Source organism: Miniopterus natalensis, chromosome 4 (genome assembly GCF_054644295.1).
Source record: "Miniopterus natalensis isolate mMinNat1 chromosome 4, mMinNat1.hap1, whole genome shotgun sequence".
NCBI classification, from domain to species: Eukaryota; Metazoa; Chordata; class Mammalia; order Chiroptera; family Miniopteridae; genus Miniopterus; species Miniopterus natalensis.
The window spans coordinates 80970115-80995840 of record NC_142084.1 but is presented as its reverse complement, the minus strand read 5'-3'; the positions used below and the strand labels follow the sequence as shown (position 1 = coordinate 80995840).

At 52.5% G+C, this 25726-nt stretch overlaps 1 protein-coding gene across 2 annotated transcripts; it reads left to right on the top strand.

The window, feature by feature from the left end:
* Positions 1-1924: 1924 nt before the first annotated feature.
* SPARC (secreted protein acidic and cysteine rich) lies at positions 1925-22601 on the top strand. 2 transcript variants are annotated; one of them, XM_016213856.2, is made up of 10 exons: positions 1925-2002; positions 11732-11801; positions 12796-12858; positions 13486-13573; positions 15335-15456; positions 17274-17394; positions 19036-19169; positions 19802-19950; positions 21858-22006; positions 22423-22601. In XM_016213856.2, the coding sequence occupies exons 2-10, from the start codon at positions 11745-11747 to the stop codon at positions 22449-22451; spliced, it is 912 nt and encodes a 303-aa protein (XP_016069342.1). In that variant the 5' UTR covers positions 1925-2002; positions 11732-11744; the 3' UTR covers positions 22452-22601. The 2 variants fall into 2 exon arrangements, with proteins under 2 accessions (XP_016069342.1, XP_016069332.1); XM_016213846.2 differs by having other exon boundaries at positions 12793-12858.
* Positions 22602-25726: the final 3125 nt, after the last annotated feature.

Genomic DNA, 25726 nt, shown 5'->3' with positions numbered 1-25726 from the left:
TATGAAGAAAACACAAAGTTTAAGTTAATTTTAGTCTCCTTGATGCCTGGGAGCTATAGCAACCGATCCTATAAAAATATACATCTGTCCAGACCACAAAACAGGCCTCCGAGGAGTCTGCCAGCACCCTGCATGGAAAAACCAAGGCAAAGCATCAGCCCTGGCTTTTGGGCCAGGGAGAGACCTTGGTGGTCATGCAGAGTACAGCCTTTCTTGGATTCCTTTCTTAGTCCCTTTGAGAAGCTGGAAAAAGCCAGGGACCTTCTCTGTAGAAAAACCACAGATGCCCAAACTTTTACATCCAACTTTTGTAGGTTTGAGGATCTCCTGAAGACCAGGGTTCAGCATATTCCAGGCTTGGAGCCCTATCAGAAAACAGTGTCCTCATTGATTAGAGCCAACTTTGTGTTGGCCACTGGAGCACTGCAGTGAACAAGACACATGAAGCCCCTGCTCTCATGGAGCTCCTGCCTAATGAGGAAGCCAAATATTTCTGATCATGACAAATTCAAGGAAGCAAATTAAACAGCATAAGATGATGCACTATGCAGGTGAGACAGGGAAGGGGACCAATTGAAGTTGGGTGGTAGGAAGGCCCTCTCTTAGGAGATGACACTGGGACAGAGACCTGAAGGATAAATGAACTGGAGGCACAGGAAAATCAGATGGAAGAATGTCCCCGCCAGAGGTAAGAGCAAGTGCAAAGATCCTGGGGTGGGAATAACGTTGAGGTTGTTGAGGAACTAAAAGGAAACTAGTGTGACTGGAGCAGAGCGATCAGGGAGCAAGAGGAGGAGAGGATGGCGGGAGGCAGAGGCCACGTGCTGGAGAAGTTTATGAGAATGTTCTCTGCCTTCTCCCTTTCCATGTCATTCAAACCCAATCCATGCTTCCAGATTCACCTCTTTCAGGAAGCCTTCTCTGCCTGCCCCAACCTGGCATCCCTTCCACTCAGAGCCCCTGGGATAAGCCCCAGAGTCTGCCCCACTCGTGTATCCATAAGACATGTCATCTCGTCAAGATCCAAAGTTTCAATATCCAAAGAACCGGATATTGATTCCTGTCCCTCCCAGGGTGTAAAGCACATAATGAACATTCAACCAAGACTTGCTGCACTGAGAAGTTCATGCAGCACCAGCCTGAATCAGGCTGAAGGTAGAATCACCCTGCCAGGTGGTCTTGGGCAAGTGACTTATTCTCTTAGGGCCTCTATTTCCTTATTAGGAAAATGGGCACAGTAACAGCACCTAAGTCAAGGGTTGCTGTGAAGACTGTAAGTCCTCAGTAAACCTTGGCTACTGTTACTTCTATGATTGTTGTCAATATCATCAACCGCCTTATCTGTTCCATACGGACGACATAGGTCCCCCAGCTAGAAGGCTAATCTCTTATGTGTCTATTAGTGGTGTAACTAGAGGGGTTATTTTTAGACCATATACCAAATTGTCAGTGAGGATGCCACCAGTGGCAGCTTCTCTTGACTGTACAGAGGCAAGCCCTCTGCCTGTACAGACACAGCTCCTTTAAACTGCTTTGTCTTTCTCAGCATTGCCTAATAGCGGGCTCTTGTAAAAATCACTGTCAAGAGTCAAGACACTTGGCCCTGGTTCTGCCCCGGGGGGCTGTTGGGCAATCCCTTGTCCCCTCCAGGCCTCAGTTCCCCTTTGAACAAGGGGAGGCTGTCCTGGGTGACTCCTGCAGGCCCTTCCAGCCCTGGCACTCCGGGAGTCTGTTTAGGCAGCAGCCCCAGGACCCAAGAGGCAGGCCGGGTCCAGGAGTCTGCTCAGGACAGCCCACCACAAGGGGAGGAAAGAGAACTGGGAGTCAGAGCAGCTTTGGCAGGGGGTGGGGGTGGGGGCGGGGAAAGGAGGAGACAGAGGAGGAGGGACCTCCCCAGCCCGAGCTCCGAGTGGTTTCCTGTCGCCGGGCTCTAAACCCCTCCACATTCCCGCAGACCTTCAGACGGCCGGAGCGCTCAGCCTGCTGCCCGCCTGCCACTGAGGTACGCCCGGCCCTGCCCTGTCTCCCTTCTGCGCCCTGCACCCTAGTTCACTCCAGCGTGTGCACATGGGAGGGGGAGGCTGTGCTGGGAGGCCTGGGGTCGGGGAAGGGGGTGTGCATCTCCTCTGGGCTCCCCTTGAGGGTAGGGGCCACGGACTCCCTGCCTGTTGCTTTTCAGGTGCGATCACAGTGTAACTTCTAGGTTTACAGAAAATAATCGCACTGTGTCTTGGAGGGAGTCTTCTCTCGGTGTCTGTCTCTGGTTTCAGAGGCTGCCTGCTTGTCCTCTTTGCTCCCTTTGCAAATGTGGCAGCCTCTTCCCCCCCCCCCCCGGGAATCTGATCTGGTCACAGCTGCCACGGGGACCCGCCAGCAGCCTGTGTCTGCCCTGCTCCCCAACCTAGGAGAAGAAACTTCCTGGACCTGGTGCTTGGTCAGGGGCTCTGTTTTCCAAAAGGGACTTTGCATGAATGAGACACTAATCTCCCGAAGGCTAAAGGGGTGGGGGTGGGGTCTTTACCCTTAATTAGCACCTCAGGGAAGGCTCCTGTTTCCCTTGAATTCTCCCTTATGGACATCCCCACCCCCAAGCACACACACCGATTTCAGAGGCACCAGGCGGTCTTGGGTGAGGCATTGCTCCCGTCCTGGGCTCCCTGGGGGGCGAACGCGGGAACTCGCTGGCAGTAGCCCTTAGTGTGTCTGGATCTGGAGACCCCAGGCATCTGATATCATCCAACTAGGGCCTTGGGTCCTATGGGAGGCTGGGTGTGGTGGAAAATGTGCTGAGAGGGGGAAGAGAAAAGGCAAGACTGAGGAGGTTGGGGCAGTTTTTGCACACCTCCTGTTTCGAGAAGTCCAAGCCCTGCACAGGACTGGTGCTTAGCCTTTAGGGTGTTAGGTCTTCTTCAGATGAACCCCTTCCTGTCTTTACCCTGCTGGCTCCATTGGCTGGTTGATGAGTGGGCTTCCTGAGTCCTGAGGGACACCAAGGGAAAAAGGGCACTAGGATGAGGCATGGTCTTCCAGGAAGCCCAGTCTGCCCAGAAGCGAACAGAGAGGCACACCTTTTCCTCCAGAAAGGACAGCATTCTATGCAGAACACATAGAGCAAATGTTTTCACCAGCAATGCTCTAGGGTTAAATGTCTGTGCACCCCCAGCGCTGATGGTAGGTGAGAAGCAAATGGGAAGCGGAATGGCACACGTAGGCACGCCTTTTATGTGTGGTCTTAGGTAAGTTTCCCCATCTGTAAAAGTGAGGGTTGGACATGATGGTCTTTGGGCCACCTGATGGGCTGTGAAACTTTCAAAGGAAGGTGTCTTAAACAGGAATCCATAGACTAGCCTTTGAGTGGGCTTCAAGGCATCTGCAAGTCCCTTAAAACTACGTGTACAACAACAGTGTGTGTGTGTGTGTGTGTGTGTGTGTGTGTGTGTGTTAGAGAGAAAGAGAGAGCACAAGAGGGTGTTCACAGCCTTCAGTCTTAAGATATTCTCAGAGGGATGCAAGACCCCCAAAATAGCCAGAGGGCATGGGGTGGGAGCTGGAGGGAGTGGGGACTGGAAACTAATGTATACTTTCAGGAGCCTGAAAGCTTTTGAAATAGCAGTGGCTGGGGGAAGAGAGAGTTAACTGGCGGCCATCAGCTGCCACATCGACAAAGCCTGGAGCTAAGGGAGGGGGAGGGGGAGGGGGAGGGGGGCGCAGAGAGGGAATCAACTTTTGAAACTTTTTCCAAGTCCCACCCACTGAAAGCTCTTCTTTGCCTGACTCACTCTAGGAGGAATGCGAGTTGCCACGGTAACCTTTTTTCAGGGTCTCTGCCTGCTGGTTGGGAGGGGATGCTGGGAGCACTCAAACGTACATCAGGCTCAGTCTGAATGTCCCCCACTGCGCTGCATCCCCAAATGCTAAAATATCAGCCTGCAGGCCCTGCCCTACTGATCTCCCAGGGTCCCAGGGCAGCTGTGGGGCCGTGACAGGCTCCCAGACAGGGCACTGAAGGCCTGAATTTCAGTTCCACCTTTGCTCCAAAGATGCCATTGGACCTTGAACTAATAGCTTCTCCTCTCTGTGCCCCTGCTCCCTCCTTGGTTAAAAAGCAGTAACAGCAGGCACCTGAAAGGGAAATTATGTGGGCAAAACAGGGTGAGGCGCAGGGAAGCACTTGCTAAGATGTGGCCCTCCCACCTAATGCAAGAGTTTTTAGAACGGATGGATTTATGGCATCCGTAGAGTTGGTGAAATCATTCCCAGCTTTTTTCTTTGGCAGCTCTGTCATCTTAGGGGTTGTATATAACTTCCCTTTACTAAAAGTGCTAACAGGCATATTAAAAATATATTGTTTAAATTCGTTTTGATTTGGGTCTCTTCTTGAGTATTTCCCAAGAATGTTGTATCCCCCAGTGTTGACAGAACATCAGTCCAGGCACCCGCAGGGGTGGGTCCTAACAGCGAGTGACAATGACAAAGACCCTTCCCCTCTCCTGGCCTCAGTCAGTTTCCCAATCTGTTAAATCGGGAATCTGGCCTAGATGATCTCCAGTGACCCTTCCTGCTCTGAAGTCCTGCAAACCTAAATTCCAGATGCTGCCTTCATTAGAAGGAATAGATGGCCTACATTTTTAAACAACCCCCCCCCACACCGCCCTCGTTCCCATGGTTGAAAGGAAACAAGAGAGGAGGGGCCATAGGATGCTAGTTTTCATAACAGTCCTGCTAAAATCTTTATCCATCTGCGGAGACTTGTCAGCCAGTACTATGGCTGTGGTTTGCTATTCACAAGAGCAGCTTTTCTTGCTGAAAATGTTATAAATAGGAAAGGATGGTGGAGGAAAGGAAAGAGCTGAGGATGCAACATAAACAGGAGAATGCTTGTCTTGGGGTGTTAGATAGGTAGCTCAGTGTGCAAAAGTAAACAGGAACGGACACAAACCCATGCAGAGTATACACTTTGATTTGACCGATAGGCACCTCCTGGCACAGCTAAAAAGTAATGCCTCCGTCAGTACGCGAGCAGACCCAGCGGCCACACACTCACATACCTGAGACCTTGACTCACAGACAAGTTCCAGGTAAACATCTTGATGCATACGCACACCCTGCCCCTCGCCTGTACAGGCTGAAGCCGACAGATGCCGTCAGGCGGGCGCACACAGGCACACATGCACCGCTTCGCACGGAGGCCCCGGGCCACAGGTAACTTCTGCAGACACCCTGTCAGGCGTGCAGACACAACTGCCGTTTGCAGCCACATACGGCTGTGCACAGCCAGACGCAGCTGTAGGTCATGATGGAAAGACAGACACGTTACATACATACATACAGCACCGGAACCAGACCACCGCTATAGTCTACAGACAGAGAAATTGAGACTCAGGAAGGGAAAATAACTTGTTCAAGGTCACACAGCGAAAGGATGTCTGAGCCAAACTTCCAGGTGTTTGGAAATATCCAGATGTTCACCTTGTGTTTTTTTATTTGTTTTTCATCTGATCAGTCTGTTATCACGGTTACACACCTCCCTCTATAGGCAGCGAGCCCCGTGGATAGTATATAATGAGCAGTACTTTCTCCGTTGCTGACCTGCAGTGGCCTATCCCAGCCCACAGGGCTTCGTCACTGGGGCAGCATGACCGACGGACGTGGCTAATAGGTGGCTGCTCATTTGCTTCCTGCTGACTCCCTCCCCAACCTCTGTCTTTAAAGGAGGGAAGGGAAGGCTGGAGCTGAGCTTTCGGCTCACCCTGGGGATTAATGAAACTACCCTTTCTCTGTAGCACAAAGCCTGTCTCCCAACCTGTCCTGAGCTCAGGGACAGCTGGGCCGAGCAGGGCCAGAGTCAGCATGCAGCGACTTGACAAAATTATTTAGAAACCAGCTGCCTTTTCATCCAGGAGATGTCTTAGGAAATTAACTCTGCCTTCACTCCTTAAGCCATACAGCTTGATGTCTGTAGGGAAAGTATGAATTGTCTCCAGAGCTGGGTTCTTTCAGAAACTTGGTATTAACCTATCTCTTCAGGGGATCTCTCTGAGTCACCTTGTGTTAGTCATGACATTAGATTCCAGATTGATCAGATAAAAAAAAGAAACAGAACAAGGTTAACATCTGGAAGTTTAGCTCAGCCACCCGCTTGCTGTATGACCTTGAGTGAGTTGTTTTCCCTCTCTGATCCTCAGTTTCTCTGTTTCTAAAATCAGAAGCATGGCCAAGAGGTTTCACATGGCTTGTGAAATTCACAATCCATTGGTAGTGTCTGCCAGGAGAACTGTCCAGGATTCAGATGCCGCTCTGGACTGTAGGGGAAAGGTCATAAAATTGATTATAATGTCTGCCACACGCACAGGAGGAGAGGTGGAGGCACATATGCCACGTATCTGCCATCTTTGGGATGTGACAGACTGGACACTTGGATATCATTCCTCCTCCCCTCCGATTGTGGTCACACAGATACAGCAGGGGCCCCTAGGGGGCGCCAAGGAGGAGAGCCTGAAGCTCCACCCCGGGGGCCTCTCCCAACCTCAGTGAAACGTGGCATCTTAGATGCCTTTACAGGATCTAAGTCAGACTGATTTCCAGTCTCAAACTCTGGGGCTATTTCTGAGTTGCCCCAGAACCTCTTCGATTCTAGGCTTGTGCACCCATAACACCCTAAACTTTTTCCTTGGCTTTTTCCCTTCCAGCAAGAAATATTAGGAGGGAAAGTGGAGAGTCAAGGGGCAAGTTGGGAGAGGTGATACTCCCAACCGTCTGCCTGCATTGACTCAGAACATCAGGAATAAAAGGAACCTTAGGAACACCTTGCCCCAGGGTTTTCAAATTGTGTTCATGGGCACCCAGAGGTGCTCTGAGGCATCTTAGGAGTGTTCGAGTATGTAGGACTTCCAGCCCTGTCTCCACTTTTACCTGTGTTTGTTTTCTAATTTCAAGCTGATTTATTGAATAGATAATAACACATTTCCATGTTTCAACAAATGTAAAAGGGTTTTAGTTGTTTCAAATATTCAACTTCAGCAGAAGATTTCATTGAAAAGAGGGCCCGCTGGCCTGCGTAATTTTGAACACCACTGACCTAAAACCATCTCCCCATTGTGCAGGAGAGCAGGGCTAGATGAGTCCAGGGGGTAGAGGAGCCTTCCCTAAGTTTGCGGGACGAGCTGGGCAACACTACCAAGCCTCGATCTCAGGACTCCTGCCTTTCACGTCACCTCCGGTGGCTGTGTCTGCTCCCTGGCCTGTGAGTGCCAGCGTGGCCACACTGGCCTCTGTGGCGCCTCTCTGGGCTCGCTCTTTCCAAGTCCCAGCTCCCTGGCAAGCCTGGCTCCTGGGTTCCTCTTTAGCCTCTCGACTTGTTTTCCTCTCTTTGGGCTTGTTTACCATGAACGTGTGTTTTTTGGAAGCCTTGTTTCCAAGCCAAACAGTGGGAGCGAGATGCTTGTTTTGCGTCAGCAGCCCAACTAAGAGGCCCGCCTGGAGGGCGGGCTGGTTTCCCCTCGACCAAGAGGAGCAATGTCTCCTTTGTTCCACCCCAACCGCCTTTCTCCCTGGGCCACAAAGAGCTGGGATTCTTGACCTGGATACTTGAGGGGGATGGAGATTCTGGGATCCTTGGATTTTAAGATGCTCTTCCGAACAACACTGCTTACTTCTCATATCCTCTCATGAATATCACCCATGAGCCTTTCACAGTAGGGGTATTATCTCCATTTTACAGATGGAGAAATGAACTGAGGCCCAGAGAAGGAAGGTCAACTGCTAAGTAGCAGAGCCAGGATTTGAACCTGTACATCCTGTCTGCAGAGCCCATGAGCTCCAGAAAAGCCTATAACCACTCTGTGTAATTGGTAGCCACAAGCCACATGTGGTTATTTAGATTTAAATGAACTGAAATGAAATACAATTAAGAATTGAGTTCCTCGTTTGCACCGGCAACATTTCAAGTGCTTGATAACCACATACTCTCATCATCTCGGAAAGTTCTCCTGGACGGCATTGCTTTCTAAACCTTTTACTCAAATCAGATTTAATCATTGCAACTCAGATCCTTGCTTCACGTTTTTTAAAAGCCTATGATTCCAAACCACAGTCTAAAATTCTATGATTCTGGGATTTCCCCCAGTTCTGACATTTAGCAACTTTTCAGTATCCAGGGAGAGCCCGAAGGGAACCCTTTATGTTTTGAGGGAGATGAACTGGGGGGCTGGCTGTACTTTTCCATCCCCACAGTTCTTTCAAAGAGAGAAGTGACCTCAGCCTCAGGTCCTGCTGGCAGCCAGGGTCGGGTTCTCAGCCATCTCCAGAGCAAATAAAGGCAAAGGAAGGGACTTGATGTACGGAACAGGAGGCGGCGGCGGCCGTGGGGTGGGGGTGAGCGGTGTCTGCCTTTGGTGACCACCGAGCCAAGGGAAATACACTTCCTGTTCCTCCCCTGGCCAGGGCCCCCCCCCCCCCCCCCCCCGCACCTCGGGCCAGCCCATAGCCCATCTGGGCCCCATTCAGGTGAGCACCCGGAGGGAACGGCCGCCAAGGGAGCCTGTGGTGGAGGCCAGTGGTGGAGCGGGGCTGCCGGGGCCTCGGTCAGCCCTGCCACTCACTCCTGGCAGGTTCCTTCTCTGGGCCTCAGTTTTCTCGCCTGTGCTACCAGATAGAAAGGCATGCCTTGAGGCCCCAATGGGATGGCGGATTATGAAAACACTTCCAAAAAGATACACATATGCATCATCAGAAATTCAGGAGATGCAAAGAAGGGAGTTTTCATTTAATATTGGTCATTTATATGAAGGTGTTTATATTTTTACCAGGCCTAGGTTTGATTAGCAAAGTATATGTGCACAGCTGATTAGCTGTGAATGTTGGGGTTTGACCCTGTGTCCTGACCTTGCTGAGGCTACTCTCACACCCTATTAGTTTTGCAGGATGGGAGCCTGGCCTTTGGCCTGTGGTGTTTTAGAGACCCTCAGAGATGGATCCACGGCTATGCAGGGGGTGTGGCTGTGCATGTACAGGGACAGCCCAGCTGCTCCCCCTCCCTCGGGTCCCATCATCTGGAGGGAAAGGGCTCTGGGACCGGTGATGTAGCACCGGGGGCAGGGCAGGACCCACAATTTGGAAAACAACTCCTTTTCCAAAATTTTGGGTCCTTAATGCTCCCACTTCGTGAACTTCTCCCCCACCCCCTATACCAGTCTCTGAACATAATCCGTGTCAGGCCCCATCCAACTCCAAGAGAAGGGAGCTGGGCAGCTTGGGTGAGGCTGGATGCTGCATGATTTCCTCTCCCAACTGCAGACTCCCCTTCGGGAAAGTGGACCTCCCACGCCTGCCTGCCTGGCTGCCTGCCCTGTGTCAAAGGCTTTAAGGGGACAGTGTATAAGAAACTACAAAGCTTGGCAAGATTTAGAATTACTTTTCTGGCTGCAAAGCCTGGGAGGGAGGTGGCAGAAAGGATGAACGTGCCACTTGGGAAAGGAGTGCAGGAAAGTAATGAGGGGGGACAGGTGGACGAGCCCACCCCCAAGCCCCTCCCTCGTCAGAGAGGGAGCAGGGTTCCTCTGCTCAGAGAAAGGACATGGACTCTGTGGCTGCCAGACTGTGGAGACGCCCATCTCCCTGCCTCTGCCTCCTGAGCTTATTACCTTTCCAGGCCAGCTGAGCTCTTTCTCCAGTGACTTGACCTCTCTGTCACTAGAGCCCAGACAGGTGACTTTTTTGTCCTAGCGACCAGTCTCACCTTGGCCCTTCAACTTCAGACAGTCTCAGACAAGTCCTCCATTGATGTTTCTCTCCTGCTCCATTCGTCGGAAGCCACATGCAGGAGGTGTTTTGCTTGTGTCTTCCAACTGGAGAAGCAAGAAGGGAGATTTTTTTCTACCTCTAGGCCTGCGGGGAACAAGCCTACAACTGTGTGAGGGGGGACATTCCAAAAACTGCCTGGAAAGGGAAGACGGCTTCTGGGAGTCGGGGCCATGGCGAAGCCGTGCCAAGCTCCCAGGCGGATTCCTTTACATTTCAGTTAGTTTTATATTATGCACACCCCACGGAATAGGAGGTGAGGTTTTGTGTCTATTTTAATGCAGTAAAGGGCCGTTATGAGCTCTGCTCTTCCCCTGCCTGTTCCTGCTACCCAGATACTGTGCTAGAATCCAAGTGAAAATGTTTGCTTCTCCAAGGCGATGCTGTGTACCAAGGCCAGCATGGGCCTGTGACATTTTAAGGTCCTGGCCTGCCACCTCGAAGCTCACCTAGTCTAATTCTCTCAACTAACCGAAGGGGGCCCAAGGTCTAGAGATGTCACCAATTCCCCAGAACACTATTGAGGCAGAGTAAAAATCCCTGGTGTTTAGTTCCAAGCTGAGGGTTTTTCCCATACCTCCAAGGTGCTTGGTCGGTTATGAGGTCTTGGGGGGAACTAGGGGTGATAAGCCCAATCTGGAAGTTTGGGGGGACAACAGAGGAAAGACAGGGCGACTGCTCCCCAATCCTAAGAGCTGTCAGGGGGCAGAGGGAATGTGCTCTTTCTCTTTGGCCACAGGAGGGGAGACAGAGTAGACCGGGAGAAGTTTGAGGGAGGCAAATTTGGGTCAGTAGGAGGAAGAGCTTCCAGCATTTTAAAGCCATTTGAAAATGGAAGCACATTTATTTAGAGCAAGAACCAAAATGTCTTCACCACGGATCGCCCGTCAGGGGTGGCGTCGTTGGCGCGGAATCATAGAGGAGGTTCTGCTTCAAGGTCCCTCCCAGGCCGAGAGCGTTACTTGTACTCATTTGGACAGGTTCCCTAGAGGGTCCAGGGAAGTGCTGCCACTTCTGGGTGGAATGGAGAAAAGTTTCCACAGGTCCAAGACCACGGTTCTTTTGTTTTCGAACGTAGATCTCACTGTCTCAAATTGGCAAGAGGTTGCTGCCTGTTAATTTCTGCCATTACAGAGGCGACAGGGAGGAGGAGTGGGAGGGGGAGGGGAGGGGAGGGGGAGGGGAGAGGCGGAGGGGGGAGGGAGGGGAGTTTGGAAGGGATAGGAAAATAATTCTAGAACATCAGGGCCCCTTGGACGTGATCTGGGTCAGCACCGTCCGAACTTGACAAACGAGGCAATCATCTTCATGATCACTTTGTAAAAACTTAAAATAAATGTATTGAGAAAGGAGATTGTACCATTACCATAAATGGAAAAAATCTGTGCACCTTTGTCATCAAGAGAAGGAAGCTATAAAAAGAAATACAAAGAAGACAAAACAACTTTGTTGAACCCCAGCTGGATATAGTTTCCCGTGGAGGCTCTGAGCCAGAGGCCTGCTCTCTGGCAGAAAGGAATATAGATGAGCGGTAAAGATATCTCAGCATCGGACTAAGATGTTCTCATGTAATCAGGGTGGAAGAGGACTGAGTAGAAGCACTTTTTCCCATGTCTTTCGCTCTCATTTAACGTGTACATCTAAAATCATCTTGTAGGCCCTGGCTAGGTAGCTCAGTAGGTTCTAGCATCATCCTGATACGCCAAGGTTGCGGGTTCGATTCCCACTCAGGGCACATTCAAGAATCAACCAATGAACACATAAATAAGTGGAACAACAAACCGATGTCTCTCTCTCTCTCTCTCTCTAAATCAATCAATAAAAATTTAATAATAAAATAAAATGATCTTGTATATCACTGGAATTCAGCTTCAGAAGGAACCTCCATCAAGAAGACTCCTACTTACTGAAATCTCAATTTCTCTCTCTGCAGGGTCCCCAGCACCATGAAGGCCTGGATCTTCTTTCTCATTTGCCTGGCCGGGAGGGCCTTGGCAGCCCCTGTAAGTACCTACAGATCATCTCTGCTTGGTCGTAACCTCCCACCAGCAGCTCAGGGCCATCGAATCTGCCAGTGCTAGATGCTCAGAAGGGATAGGGACTTCCGCCTCTCAAGTTATTTGTCTTATATTTTAAGAAGACTTTTTCCCTTAAACTAATAAGCTCAGGATAAAAATTACAATGAGGACCACTAGGTGGAGAGTCCAGAGAAAAGAGGTTTCCATGTAATAAGATGAACTTGTTAGCAGTCAGAGTTGCTCAGAAACAGACCAGGATTGCTTTAGGAGGCAGCAACCACTGTATCACATGAGGAATTCTAGCAGAGGGGGAGCGGTGCTATGGGAATGACTTAGAGGACTTGAGTCAAGAGGGACGGGTTCGTTTCTGAATCGGTGAGGGCTATTTGGTTGCAAGCAACAGGCTGCAATCTGACTAAATTACAGGTAAAGGAATACTGAGGTAGATTAATCATAAAAGCAAAGGCCTTGGGGAGAACAGGAAAAGGAAATTCCAGAGTCTGGGAGGTAGGAACTAATGGACAGTTTTGGAGAGGTTGGCATCTGACTAGATCTGCTCCAACAGTTTCCACATCTTGAGAGAGAACATGCCATGAAGATTATAAGAATATTTTCAAGAAGCATCCGTCTGGCTGAGCTTGGGTCCTGGGCCTGCTTCCCGGCCAGGGGAGTGGGGGCACCTTGACTGACACGGTCCCTTCGAGAACTGTGTGCAGAGGGCCAGGGGTGGTTATCCAAAGCTAAACTGGAAGCCTTTGCCAGAGGAGGGAACGAAACGCAGAGGAAGGAAGGCGAGAAGCAGTGGTCTCCTGTGGTCTGCAGACCCTGGAGTCGAAGCATTGGGGACGCCTTCCAAGCTCAAGCTCAGAATTTGCCTTTGTCCTGTCACCCATGGCCTTGGAATGTCCAGTGAGCTGCTCCACTACCTCCCCAGGCCTTGGCCTTGACCTCCCTGAACCCCGTTTTCTCTTCCCAGCAGCAGCAGGAAGCCCTGCCTGATGAGACGGAGGTGGTGGAGGAAACGGTGGCTGAGGTATCCGAGGTAGGTGGGTGGTGACCCCAGACCCCTGCCCCTCCCTGCCCACACCCATTCCCCGAGGAAACCAGACAGGTTTTGTGGGTCTCCTGCTGGACAGGGCACTTGTCACCCCCATGTGCGTGCAGCACAGATATAAACCCTACACATCCTCCAGTCTGATACCCTCCTGAATGCTTCCCAAACCTGCAGTGGAACCCTGTAGGTGAGAGTTACAATTTTGAAAATTTTTACTTTTTTTTAGCTGCGGGACCATTTTTTCTTAGATGATCACCCAATCTCCCCATACACCAAGCAGATGAAAGGGGAGCTGCCCCTGTGTGGCTGGTGGGGGTAGAGAGCTTGACACCCCCTCTTGCCCTGACACCCTTGGTGGCCCCTGATGCCTCTCGATAGAACCGTAGAGCACAACAGACGCAGTGGGGCTATAAGATTAAGTCTAGATTCTGGAGCTGGCATTTGTGCCCTCTGTGACCTGGGTCCAGCACAGCTCTCCAGCTTGTCATCCCACTGTCCCCTGTGGGTACCTAAAGCTGCAGCCAAACCCCCTACCCCCACCCCGGGCCTCCAGCCCTTTCTCCCAGGTCTGGGATGAGGTGGGGCCAATGAACCATTCCTTCCCCTCCCACCCAGGTACCCGTGGGAGCCAACCCTGTCCAGGTGGAAGTAGGAGAATTTGAGGAAGGTGCCGAGGAAGCCGAAGAGGAGGTGGTGGCTGAAAGTAGGTCCCTTCCCCGAGTTTTGTCACATCTAGTCTTTGCCCTCTGCTGCCTGGGCATGGGACATGGGGACAGCCTACATGAGGTTCATTCCCAAGGAGATGCAGGGTGGGGGTCCTCCCTACAGGGTGGGCTGTGGGGAAGAAACTGCTTTGTCTTAAAGGTTAGGAATATTCTCTGGAATCTGGGAAAGATCCATTCACAGCCAGGCTGTCCATGCTGTGAGCGGCAGGAAGGGAGGTCCCTCAGCTGGAAAGGGCCCTCTCCCCTCACAGCCCTTCTCCCCAGTTCCAAAGGTGGGTCTCGCATTCTCACGGAGGTCACTGGTCACATGAGCTCCGCGACGGCCTCCGTCTGAGCCCAAGCCCCACACAGGAGCAGACCTGAGCGCACCTCGGAAGCTTTCACACTCATTAGCTTATTTGATTTTCATGCAGCCAGGAGGAAATGAGGCCCAGACCCCTGGCATGACTCATACAGTGCTATCTATGGGGTTAAAGCCAGAGAGAGAGCTGGCCTAGGGCCTTGGGCTCCAGCTGGCATCTCCATCCCCAGCGTGGACTCGGCAGGCAAAGCAACCAAAGTTTGCTTTTAGACTTGTCGGCCCCCATGCGAACGCCCTGGGACTGCCTGCTTGGCTCACCCCAGCCTCAGCCTCAGCCTCAGCCCCAGGCCCAGGCCCAGCCCCAGCCCCAGCCCCAGCCTCAGCCCCAGCCCCAGGCCCAGCCCCAGCCTCAGCCCCAGCCCCAGGCCCAGCCCCAGCCCCAGCCCCAGCCCCAGCCCCAGCCCCAGCCTCAGCCCCAGCCCCAGCCCCAGCCCCAGCCCCAGCCCCAGGCCTAGCCCCAGCCCCAGCCCCAGCCCCAGCCTCAGCCTCAGCCCCAGCCCCAGCCCCAGCCCCAGCCCCAGCCCCAGCCCCAGTCTCAGTCTCAGCCTCAGCCTCAGCCTCAGCCCCAGACTCAGCCTCAGTCTCAGTCTCAGTCTCAGCCCCAGCCCCAGCCCCACCTCAGCCTCAGCCTCAGCCTCAGCCTCAGCCTCACAGTCCCCAACAGCAGGGCTGTGGGAGGATCGTGAGACAAAGCATGAGAGCCCTTGGCCCAGTGCCTGGCAGAGCAGGCGTCTAACAAAAATGACTAAAATACCCAAGTCAAGCGTCAGGAGGAAAGGCTGGACGGAGCTCTCATCCTGCGGGCGTGGAATTCTGTCGCAGCGCAGGGGCGTCTGCTGACCCCTGTTCCTTCCCCTGCACGCCCACCACATCCCGTGTTTACAGCACAAGCCGGGCTCTATTGTTCCCTGTGGGTCTCGGGGCTCTTGTCCCTTTTCCTCCACAGCCTCTCAAGTCCTTTTTGTTGGGCCTCACAGCTCCCTGGCTCCATGATGACAGCTGACTTTCCCTGTCATTGTAGAAAGTCTATTCTGAATCCAAAAATGCCTCAATATGGTTGACCAACCGAAAGCTGAGAACACAAGGGTTGCTTCAATCCTCAGGGGAGCCATATGGCATCCAGTGTGCCTGGTCCCAGACTGAGCCAACAGCACCCCTGAAATGTGCCTGATCATGACCTCAGACTGAATCTCTAATCCCCAAGTGCTCCCCTAAGTGCCAATCCTGGGCTCAGCAGAAGAGAAGGGAGGGCTCAGCTGCCCAAAGCCCAGAGTGGAGGGCACAGGCGAGGACTTCTGCCCAGGGATCGGTCTGGATTGGGTTGGGGTGCATGTGCTAGCCCGGGTGGTGCTAACTACATGCCCTTGCACTCTGCCAGACCCCTGCCAGAACCACCACTGCAAGCACGGCAAGGTATGCGAGCTGGATGAGAGCAACACCCCCATGTGCGTGTGCCAGGACCCCACCAGCTGCCCTGCCCCCATCGGCGAGTTTGAGAAGGTGAGCACTGAGGGGTGAGGCGGGGGGCTGGGGGATTGGGCCCTTCCCAACATACACTGTCTGCCCAGAAAACTTGGTTGTTCTACTGAGCAGCTCTAGTCTCAAAAGTCCCCTCACTAGATCTAGTCACAGGAAGAAAGTGGAGGTGAGTCGGAGGTGAGGCTCTGCCTGGCCCTGGGATGCTCCAGCAACCAGCAAGAATTTACTCAGCACCACCAGGTTCCAAGCTCTGGGTCAGACTCTGAAGAGATATATCGGCAATATCAGGCACCGAGAGGGGCTTTCTCACCAAGGGAACAGCTTAGCAAAGCTTCCGGCCCAAAACTGTGGGTTCTGAGTCAGACTGAAGGTTGGCTTCGAACCCATCTCCACCACTTGCTGTGAGATCTTGGCTAAGTTGCTAAACTTTTCCAAGTCTCAGTTTTCTCATCTCTAAAGAGGAGATTGAAATAGTCCCTAATCTCACAGGGCTGTTGTGGGGGTCTGTCAGATAATGCTGGGTACTTAGTAAACACCTAATATGTGCTATTTGTAAAAAATCTTTCAAGCCTGCCCTTTCTACTCCTAATAAGACCCACTCAACCAACCATCCATCCAAGTAAATATTTATTGAGTACCCACTGGTGCAGCCATTGGTGTCAACCATCATGTTACTGGTGACCTAGCTCAGAATAGCAAATCTAGACCAGAATTATTCCCACAACCTCTTCCCTGGGTTCTCCCTCTTCAATCTCTCCCCCAAACAACTCATCCTCTCTGCTGCAAATTTTAGCATCATTGTTAACTCTTCCCCCCTCCTCACCCCTATCTCACTGGTCACCGATGTCCATCCAGTTTCCCTCTGCAGTGATATATAAGCAACACTAAGCAAGTACGTGCAGGAGGTTCAACACAAGGCTCCCCTCCTGCTAACATGAGCTACTTACGGCCGCTGCCCTTGGTCAGCCCTGGGCCTCTCTGCTTGGCCACCCCACAGGCACAGATTCACTAAGAGAGCTCACGTGACTCAGCAAACAGCTGTGCTCACAGCTCAGATTTATTACAGCGACATAGTAAGGATACACAGCTGGATCATAGGGGAGTGAGACACAGGCAGAGTCTGAAGGAACCGAGGATTAGGCTTGCTTTCTCTCTCCCCACCCCATGACGGGTCTCCTCCCCTATCCCCAGCTACAAAAATGTAGCCACAAGTGAGTAATGTTTCTGCCCAAGTTAGCCCATTAGACTCAGCACCCAAAGTTTTCACTGAGGGCTGTTCACGGGGGCACTCCCTGCCTAGCATGTACCCAAATTCCAGCCTCCCAGAGGAAAGCAGATGCCCAGCCTAGACCATATTGTTTGCACAAGCAGTCTCGACACAGTGAGCCACCTTCATCATTTGTGGAAAGTTTTGGAACAGTGCAGGGGCCTGTTTACCAGCCACCTTCCCAGGTGCCAGTCAAGCGCCGATCTTATAAGCATGCCTTTCTAAGGATCACAGCCCCAGGCCCGCTGTGTTAACTCTTCCCCACACGCTGCCTTTTCGCCATCCCCATCTTTGACTCGCCCCATCCCAGTTTTCCCGTATCTCAGCCCCGACTCAGTCGCGCCTCTGCTCAGAAAGCGACAGTGGCTCTCAGCATGGGCTGAACGTTGGCCCGGGAGCCTAAAGGCTGGGTTCCTGTCACAGCCCCACGGTTAACTCGCTGTGAATCCTTGGACTGATCACATTCCTAGCTTGCAAGGCCTCAGTGTCCCATCTCTGAAATAGGCGAGGCGGGCGGTGCCAGTGACGGGCTTTGGGAACGAAGGCGAGGTGCTCTCTGCTTCGCCAACAGGTGTGCAGCAACGACAACAAGACCTTCGACTCTTCCTGCCACTTCTTTGCCACCAAGTGCACCCTGGAGGGCACCAAGAAGGGCCACAAACTCCACCTGGACTACATCGGACCCTGCAAATGTGAGTCTCCTGGGGCCCTCCGGCCTCCCATTTTGGGGAGAGAGCGCTGAGCCTCGGGGTTTCTATTTATAAAGTGAGATGACTGTCCCTTAGTGGTTTCCTCAGCCCTGCATTCAGGACATCTCCCGGGAAGGACTGGGCAGTTGTGGAAGCACAAGAGCAGGGAGAATGTCTTTTCTCTAAGGATAAGGAAGTTCTTTTATAGGGCTAGCTCAAGTCTTTCCTGCTTCAGCATTGTAAAGCAAGACTGTTCCACCTGGGACCATGAAGTGTTTTTAAAATATTTGAATTTGAATGCTTTAAACTAGGGTACGCCTGTTGATTCCCCTTGGGCCACTGGTACTCAGTATTGTCAGACCCTTGGCCCTCTTGCTCCATTACGTTTCCATCTGCCTGCTTAAGACACATGATTAACCACCCTCTTCTAGAAACCTGGGAGCCAGGTGTTTGGGGGAAGAAATGCCAGGGTGCTGTCTGGCCTTTTGTTAGTGATGCCAGGTGTCGATTCAGTTGGCCCAGCTGCCTCCCTCAGCATTGGCAGCTTCCCTATCATCTGAAACACCCTAGACCACATCTGCTCCCCTCTAAGACCAAATCCATGTTACGTGTCTGGTACATTCTGGCACCAGATGGCACTGGAGAGAGCCATTCACTTGCCTCAGGTATGCAGAGTGTAGCAAGGAGGAGGGGAAACCAGGTTCTCCTGTGGTCAGCCCTACCCCCCCCAGTTAGGGGGCCCAGGGTGTGAAATAAGAAGGCACAGGCCTGGACAAGGGGGGCTGGGGGAGGAATGTTGGTGGTTCTTGGGCAGTGAGACTGAGGAGTGTGCCCAGGAGCCTTTTACCAAGTGGCTCTTGCTGTCCTCTGGGGCCTCTTGCTCACTCACTCCAGCTCCTAGCGTTTCTATCACAGAGCTTCTCTTCTGCTCCCCAGCTGCTGGTGAAGACAGTGGTCCTAACCACAGAGCGGGCTTGCCGTAGGTCCAAGGACGAGGGAAGGACAGACCCCTGGGCCCTCACATGCCCTGGATGCTAGATGAGGCTCTGAGAATGTGGTCTTGAGCAAGTCCCTTCTCCATGCTGACCTCCAATAAGCCCCATAAGAAGGTAGACTTGGATGAAATCTCCAGGTCCAGCAATCTGGGATTCTAAGTTCCAAAGACCAGGACAGAAAAATGATCACTGAGCATGTTCTGGTGGCTAAACATTCCTTACACCCACTCCCCACAGCGCTGCTAAGCTGGGCCTATGGACAGATGTTATCCCCCAGCCTCCCAGCTTCAAACACCTCCCAGTGATTGACATCACCAGCATGGGTCCTGGTCCACCCCCCAGAAAGGTGCAGGAGCTGCTGGAGTGAGCCATTCCTCTCGGCAGATCAAGGCCAAGGCCAAGGCCAAGGCAGCAGCGGATGTGCCTCTGAGCCTTTCTGTTGCAGAGTGTTCTTTCCCACACGCAATCTCCTTTGCTCATGTGGCGTGAATAAACTGCTCTAGAGGGACTGAGCCACTGCGCCAAGCTCATTGATCGTAGCAGCTGCAGGACGAAGGCATGGGGTGGGGAGAGTGGCCCGGCCAGCCTGTTGGCCCCAGGCAGGGAAAGTTGGGGTCTGTGCTGACCGCCCTTGCATTTTGGACCCTAGACATCCCCCCTTGCCTGGACTCCGAGCTGACTGAATTCCCCCTGCGCATGCGGGACTGGCTCAAGAACGTCCTGGTCACTCTGTACGAGAGGGATGAAGACAACAACCTCCTGACCGAGAAGCAGAAGCTGCGGGTAAGGGGTCTCTTTGCAGGACACCTGCCTGGCCCCAGGCTGTCTGAGATCCACGGTCCCAGTCTCAGGACTAGGCAGCCAAGCGTAACCCTAGATCCCTGCTCTGACAAGTGCCTTCATCCTGGGCACTAGCACAGACTTTTCCTCACTGCCTGTGGAGGTTTATAGTGCACAGTCACATCTTAAAGGCTCTGAGAAGTCCTGTAATAAAGAAACCTGGTGCTCACTTTGTTTAGCTCAGTGTTAAACAAGAGGCACAAACAACCCTATTACTTTTTCCTTCTGAGTGTGTGGATCTTAAACTTGAATGGACATATTAAGCATTTGGAGTATTGATGAAATGCGGGTCCCCAGGCCCCATCCAGGCCTACTGGACCAGTCTCTGTGAAGCAAGGCCCCCATAGGTCATTCCGATGCGACAGCTCTATGAAGAACCCTTTGCAATCCCGCCAGGCCTCCACTTTTGTGGATGAGATGCTGTACCCCGTCTATGCCACTTCCTTCCCTCATTTTGAACCTTGGGCTTAGCTGATCGCCGCCTGCTCTCGCTTCCCGTTAGGGGTGGGCGGGACCCTGTCTGGCCTGGACAGTCTCCCTAGACCCTGTGTCACTCAGTGTCTCTGCTCCCCCAGGTGAAGAAGATCCACGAGAACGAGAAGCGCCTGGAGGCTGGAGACCACCCCGTGGAGCTGCTGGCCCGGGACTTCGAGAAGAACTACAACATGTACATCTTCCCTGTGCACTGGCAGTTCGGCCAGCTGGACCAGCACCCCATTGACGGGTAAGTGCCAGGCCCTCAGGAGCAGAGGGCTGGCTGCTCTGGCGCGGTCCCGGAGTGCACAGTCATGGGTCAGAGCTGGTAGGTGCACTAGGTATGGCCGAAAAATCCTCTCAGTAAACTCTGGTGTCCCAGCCCTGGAGCCCACAGTGTGCCCTGGGGCTGGGCCAGGAAGGAGCAGGCGTCCTGAGAAAGGATACAGAGCTGGGAGGAAGAAAGCCACAGGCACTCCTCAAGCCAGGAGAGGCGGAGCCTGACAATCCTTCCTTAGCCGAGTGAGCGTTGGCCTTGGGGATCCATTTGCTGAGGGACAGTCAGCTAGAAGCAGTGCCAGACTCCAAAAGGGGTGGCCCGAGCTGAGGCGGGGCAGCCTGTATGCCCACAGTCCTTCAGCAAGACCCTGAGACCCAGCGCCACAGGGCAAACTGGCCCTGGGGGGTCTTAGCCAGTTCCATCCACACTGCAAGCCCCAGGGGGTTATGAAGGGCTGTGCAACTGCACCGGCAGGCAGTGGGCCGGTGAACGTGATACCGAGCGTCTATTACGTGCCCAGCACTATTCTGGGCAGGGGATTTAACAGTAATCAGAACTGACACGGCCCTTGCCCCCATGGAGCTCACGCTCAGGGTGATGATCTGTATCACAATTGAAGGAAAAACTTGAAAAGTCCCTTGGAAGGTACAGGTGGTGCTTGACCACCTGCGGCCGGGCCGGGGTTGTCACCTGCACCGAAGCCTTCCGGCCCTCCCTTGCTCTGTTCCTGGGCAAGCATGGAGAGGAGGGCACCCTCCTCACATGCCTGGGGAGCTCACTGTGCCCAGGGATGCTTGTCTCCGGGAGGCTCACCCCTCGCTCCGGCTCCAGCCCTTGTGCCTGGAGCCTGCCCACTGCGTGTCGGTGATCTCGGGTGGCTGGGGTGTCCTGAGCCCTGGGAAACTCCCTGCTTGTTCTCTCCCAGGCTCTTTCCATGGCTGGGATCCAGCTTCGTCACTCACTGTGGGAGGGAGGGGAAAGTCAGGGGGACATCTGGAGCTCAGGCGGAGCAACTGGATCCTACCACAAGGAAGGGGCCGGGAGGGAGGCTTCCAGATGGGGCTGCAAGGACTATGAATCTGGAAGAGCGGTCTAGCCGGGGCCAGGGACCCATCCTCCCCTCTCCTTGTCCCAGAGCTGCGAGTGACCTTGCCTAAGTCCCGACCCCTCCCTGTGCCTAAGTTTTCCCACCTGTATGCAACGAAAGGGGAGAGGGATGTTCCTTCCAGTTCAAATGCTGTGATTCCTTCCATGAGTTGGGTGGGGCAGTGAGGGTCTGGGGACTGGAGAGAAAATTGCAGCCATGTTGCAGCCCCTTAGGAAGAGTATGTTGAGGACAACTAGTTAGGGCTCTGAGGAACAGGGAAATAAATCATACATAGCCCTGGAGTCAAGACCAGCTGGAAGAACAGGAACGGAGGACCGGGGAGAGGAACCAGGCCTCCCTCTCCCATGATACATGCTATACGAAAAAATCAGAGCTCTGTGTGGAAGGTTAGAGCGCCCCCTGACCCTCCTTGCCAACCCCAGTCCCCCCCCAGAAGTCAGCACTGTCTCTTTTCTGTGCATTTGCAGCTGTAGAAATGTGTGTCCTTAGGAAACACTCATGCTTCCTACCAGATTTTGACCCACCAATAGCTGAGGTATTGAATATTTTCATTAGAAGTTTCTGTGCCCCCAACTCTTAGCCAATTAGGAAACAATGAAATGGGCCAAGAGACCTTTGTTATGAGCCCATGGGACCTCAGAACTGCAAGGGCCCTAGACACTTCCCCTTTTTGATGGAGGGGTTTTTCATGGGGCGGTGCTACGCTGTACGTCCCACAGCAGGTCGGTGGCTTTCCCACGCCTCAGGCTTTCCCCTCCTCGCCCCGCAGGTACCTGTCCCACACTGAGCTGGCCCCGCTGCGTGCACCCCTCATCCCCATGGAGCACTGCACCACCCGCTTCTTCGAGACCTGCGACCTGGACAACGACAAATACATCGCCCTGGATGAGTGGGCCGGCTGCTTCGGCATCAAGGAGAGTGAGTGTCTGAGCAGAGGGGCTGCTGTCCCCTGCCCCCCCCTCTTCTCTGTCATCTGTGTGTCTGTCCTCTCTCCCCAGCTCTGGCCTCTCTGCCTAGTTAACTCCTGTCTGCTCTCCCTGTCGGGTGAGCCTCGCTCTCAGGCGGCTTCCCGATCCTTCCCTGGCCACCAGGCTGTCTCTCTTTCCCTTCCTCGAGCATTAGCGCTCACTCTGTGCCTCACACTATTCGGGAACTGGCAGGTACCCATCGGGGAAAGAGGAGATGTAACGCGGCAGGGTGTGTAAGCGACAGGGACAGGGAGACCAGAGATCTCAGTCACCGACTTCCTGGGTGACCCTGGGCCCGGGGATGGGTGGGATCCCCGCCTCCTGACACGGGACCCCGTGTCTAACGCCGCTCTTTCCTGTTTGCAGAGGATATCGACAAGGACCTGGTGATCTGAACCCACCCCTCCCGCAGTACCGGACTCTCTTTAACCCTCCCTCCCTGTTCCCCCCCATGTTTAAAATGTTTGGATGGTCTATTGTTCTGCCTGGGGACAAGGTGCTAATATAGATTTAAATGAACACATTAACGGTGCTAAAAACGGAAATTGTAACCAAGTCACGACGTTCTTAGTGGTAACTGCCTCTTGCTCACCCACTAACGCCCCATCCTCTCTTCTCCGGCCACTTGAGGCCCTGCCCGTCGCCTTAGCGGCAGGCGGGTGGGAGCTCTGATCTGCTCACGTCTGCCTTCAACACATTGCATCTTCGCATTTGCTCTCCATTTCTCTGTTTCAAATTAATGCTCACCAAGTCAGACTTTCGTGTTAATTTTATTTCAGGGGGTCGGCTGCCAGTGGGGTGGGGGTCTCCCCCATGTGGCCAGAAGGTGGCCAAAGGGAAGTAACAGACACGCGATGTTGGCAAGAATGTTTCTGGGACTAGAGGAGCAGAGGTGGGAGAACCCCCTGGGAAACTCACCAACCAGAACAGCAGATAACCAGTCTTGGTTGCCCGGGGCTGTACAGAAAGGACCCGGGGCTATGCTCAAAAGTATATAAGCTCTCGCTTAAACCAGTTCCTCACCATTTCCCCCCATCTTTCAGTGCCTTTTTTTTCTTCCACCTAAGGCTGTTCAAACTTTAGGGAGCCGTGGATCATCAGTTCTCTGGAATCCACCAGGCCTCTGGGGGGTGGATCCCCACGTCCACAGGGCCTCTCCCCTCCTAACTGTCCGGGAGAGGCAGGGCTGGGAGGCTGTTCCAGCCAGGAAAGCCACAATCAAGAGTGCGGTGTAGAAAGTTGTAAAGTAGAAAAAATGGTTAGTGAATTGGTTTTGTTTTCTGAGGTGTTTTTTTTCCTGTTTTTCCCCATTTTTGGATAGCTGTCACGAGGGGTCTTTCCCTCAGTTTCTAGCATGTTTCTCTTTTCCTCCCCTCCCCCACTTTTCCTTCTACTAATCAAAAGAAACTTCCAAGTCAATGGATGGTCAGGTCTCACAGGCTGAGAACTCGTTCACCTCCAAGCATTTCATGAAAAAGCTGCTTCTTATTAATCATGCAAACTCTCGCCTCGATGCAGAGAGTTTGACAAATCTTTCAAAATAAAAGTAACGACTTAGAAACTGCCTTCCGGAGTGATTGTCATGTGTCTCAGCCACCTTGTTACCCTGACATGCAGACTGTGGACATACGTGTGTACACCTGACTGCACAAATGCCAACTTGCAAACACACTATTATGCTTTTCAGCACACACACCTGCACACACACGCTTACTCACGCACAGGGAATGTACGGTTCCTCTAAGTATGAATCTGTCTTATTTTTATGACTTGTGGACCGACCCTTTTCATTACAGCACTTCGTTATCAGAAGCACCAGGCTAAGCAACTGTCACCTTTCACTAATTAGTCATTCATTTGTCCATTTATTCCACAAACATGATGCACCTACTAGGTACCAGGTCCTGTGCCAGGTGCTGGAGACACAATTGTCACAAAGCAGACAAAGCATTTTTTCTTCTGGAACTTACAGTCTAGGGAGGGATAGATTAAACAATTGCACAGCTAACCACAAATCACACTGTGATAGGTGCCATGATGAAGGAATATAAGAAACCAGGACCGTAACAGAAGGACACAGAATTATTCCAGCTGTTCCATGTGGTAGCCATTCCCCATGCGTGGCTATTTAGATGAAAATTTGAATTGATTAAAATAAAAGCTCAGTTTCTCAGTCACACTGGACACTTCATGTGCCAATAGCTACATGTGGCTGGGGGTTACCCTACGGAATAGGGCAGACGTGAAACATTCTCATCACTGCACAAAATTCTATTGGATATGGCTCTTCAGGGCATCTGGGAAGATTTCTTGAGAAAATTTGAGTTGAGTCAAAAGAAAAAGAAGGAATTAAAGGAGGGGAAAAGCATTCCAGGCAGAGGGAACAGCACATGCACAGGGGTTTTTTTGAGGTAGATGCAGAACACAGTGAGTCTCAAACCAGCATGGCTGGCCCACAAAATATGAGGGGGTGGTCATACTGGATGAAGCTGAAGAGATGGGCAGAGGCCACACCACGCAGCACATAGGCCATGGTAAGGAGTTTGGATTTTATTTTTTGTGCAACGGAAAGTCTTTGAAGGTTTTTAAGCCAGGAGGGGGTGGGGATTACATTTGCTTTAAGAAAACACTTCAGTTCTGGAAAAATAAGGGCATCATAAGTCCACAAAGCACTTTTCAAAGCTCATGCGTGCTCATAATGACGTGATCTTTCAGGCTGGCATCCCAAGACTCCCCTTAGAGAAACAGGCCCAAGATGTGGGCTCCACTACAGTGGGTCACACAGCAGGGTCTTTAGGTGCAAGCTCAGAGTCCCCCCGCCTCTTAAATTGTTTTCAAATTACTAAAATAATACAAATTCCTAAAAATCCAACTGTTTCCTGGTGTTCTTTTTTCTACACACTAGGAGAGAGAGGAACAGGGAGGAACTGGCCACTTTGGTCTTGGCCATTTGTGGGATGCAAACTAGTCTCATAACCTCTAGGATGATCTCTCTCCAGGCAGAGAGAGACGGTAAACTTTGGTATTGGCTTATCATTCATTCTGTGACTTCTCCAGTGCCTGCAATATGCTAGAAAGGTCCTGTGTTCTCAGGAGTAAGACAGGCATGGTCCCTGCTGCCCTGGAGCTTTCATTAACAATACCGTTTCAGGTAGAAAGCGTGTGCGGTAAAATCATAAAGCACAGAGCTCTCTCGGAACAAGGATTGAACGAGGTGTTCCTCCAGGTCAGGAGGGAGATGCGACATTTGCCCTGAGGAATTTAGGATGCAGCCCTGGTGCCCCGGCCAGCCCAGGGCAGATCATCCGTGCAATGCCCAGCCTCCACTCTTCCAACAGCTTTGCTGCCACCCTACAGATGAGGAAACTGAGGTTCAGGGAGGTTGAGTGACTTGGTCATGTAATGGGGCAATGAAAAACGGGGGAACTAGAACCCACAGCTTTCTCCCCCATATCCAGATGCCTCCTCCTAGGGAGCTCCTCAGAGTTTTCAAGGACTACTTCAAAGAAAGGCATAAAGCATGAGTGAGCCCAGGGTCCCCGAGGGCACCGGAGGGCTGCACCCGTGTGGACTGTGGCAAAACTGGTTAGCTAATTTCACAGGGGCCCTCAGAACCCAGAATCCTATCTGTGCTTTCCCTCCCTTTAAATCAAATCACTTATTTAAAAAA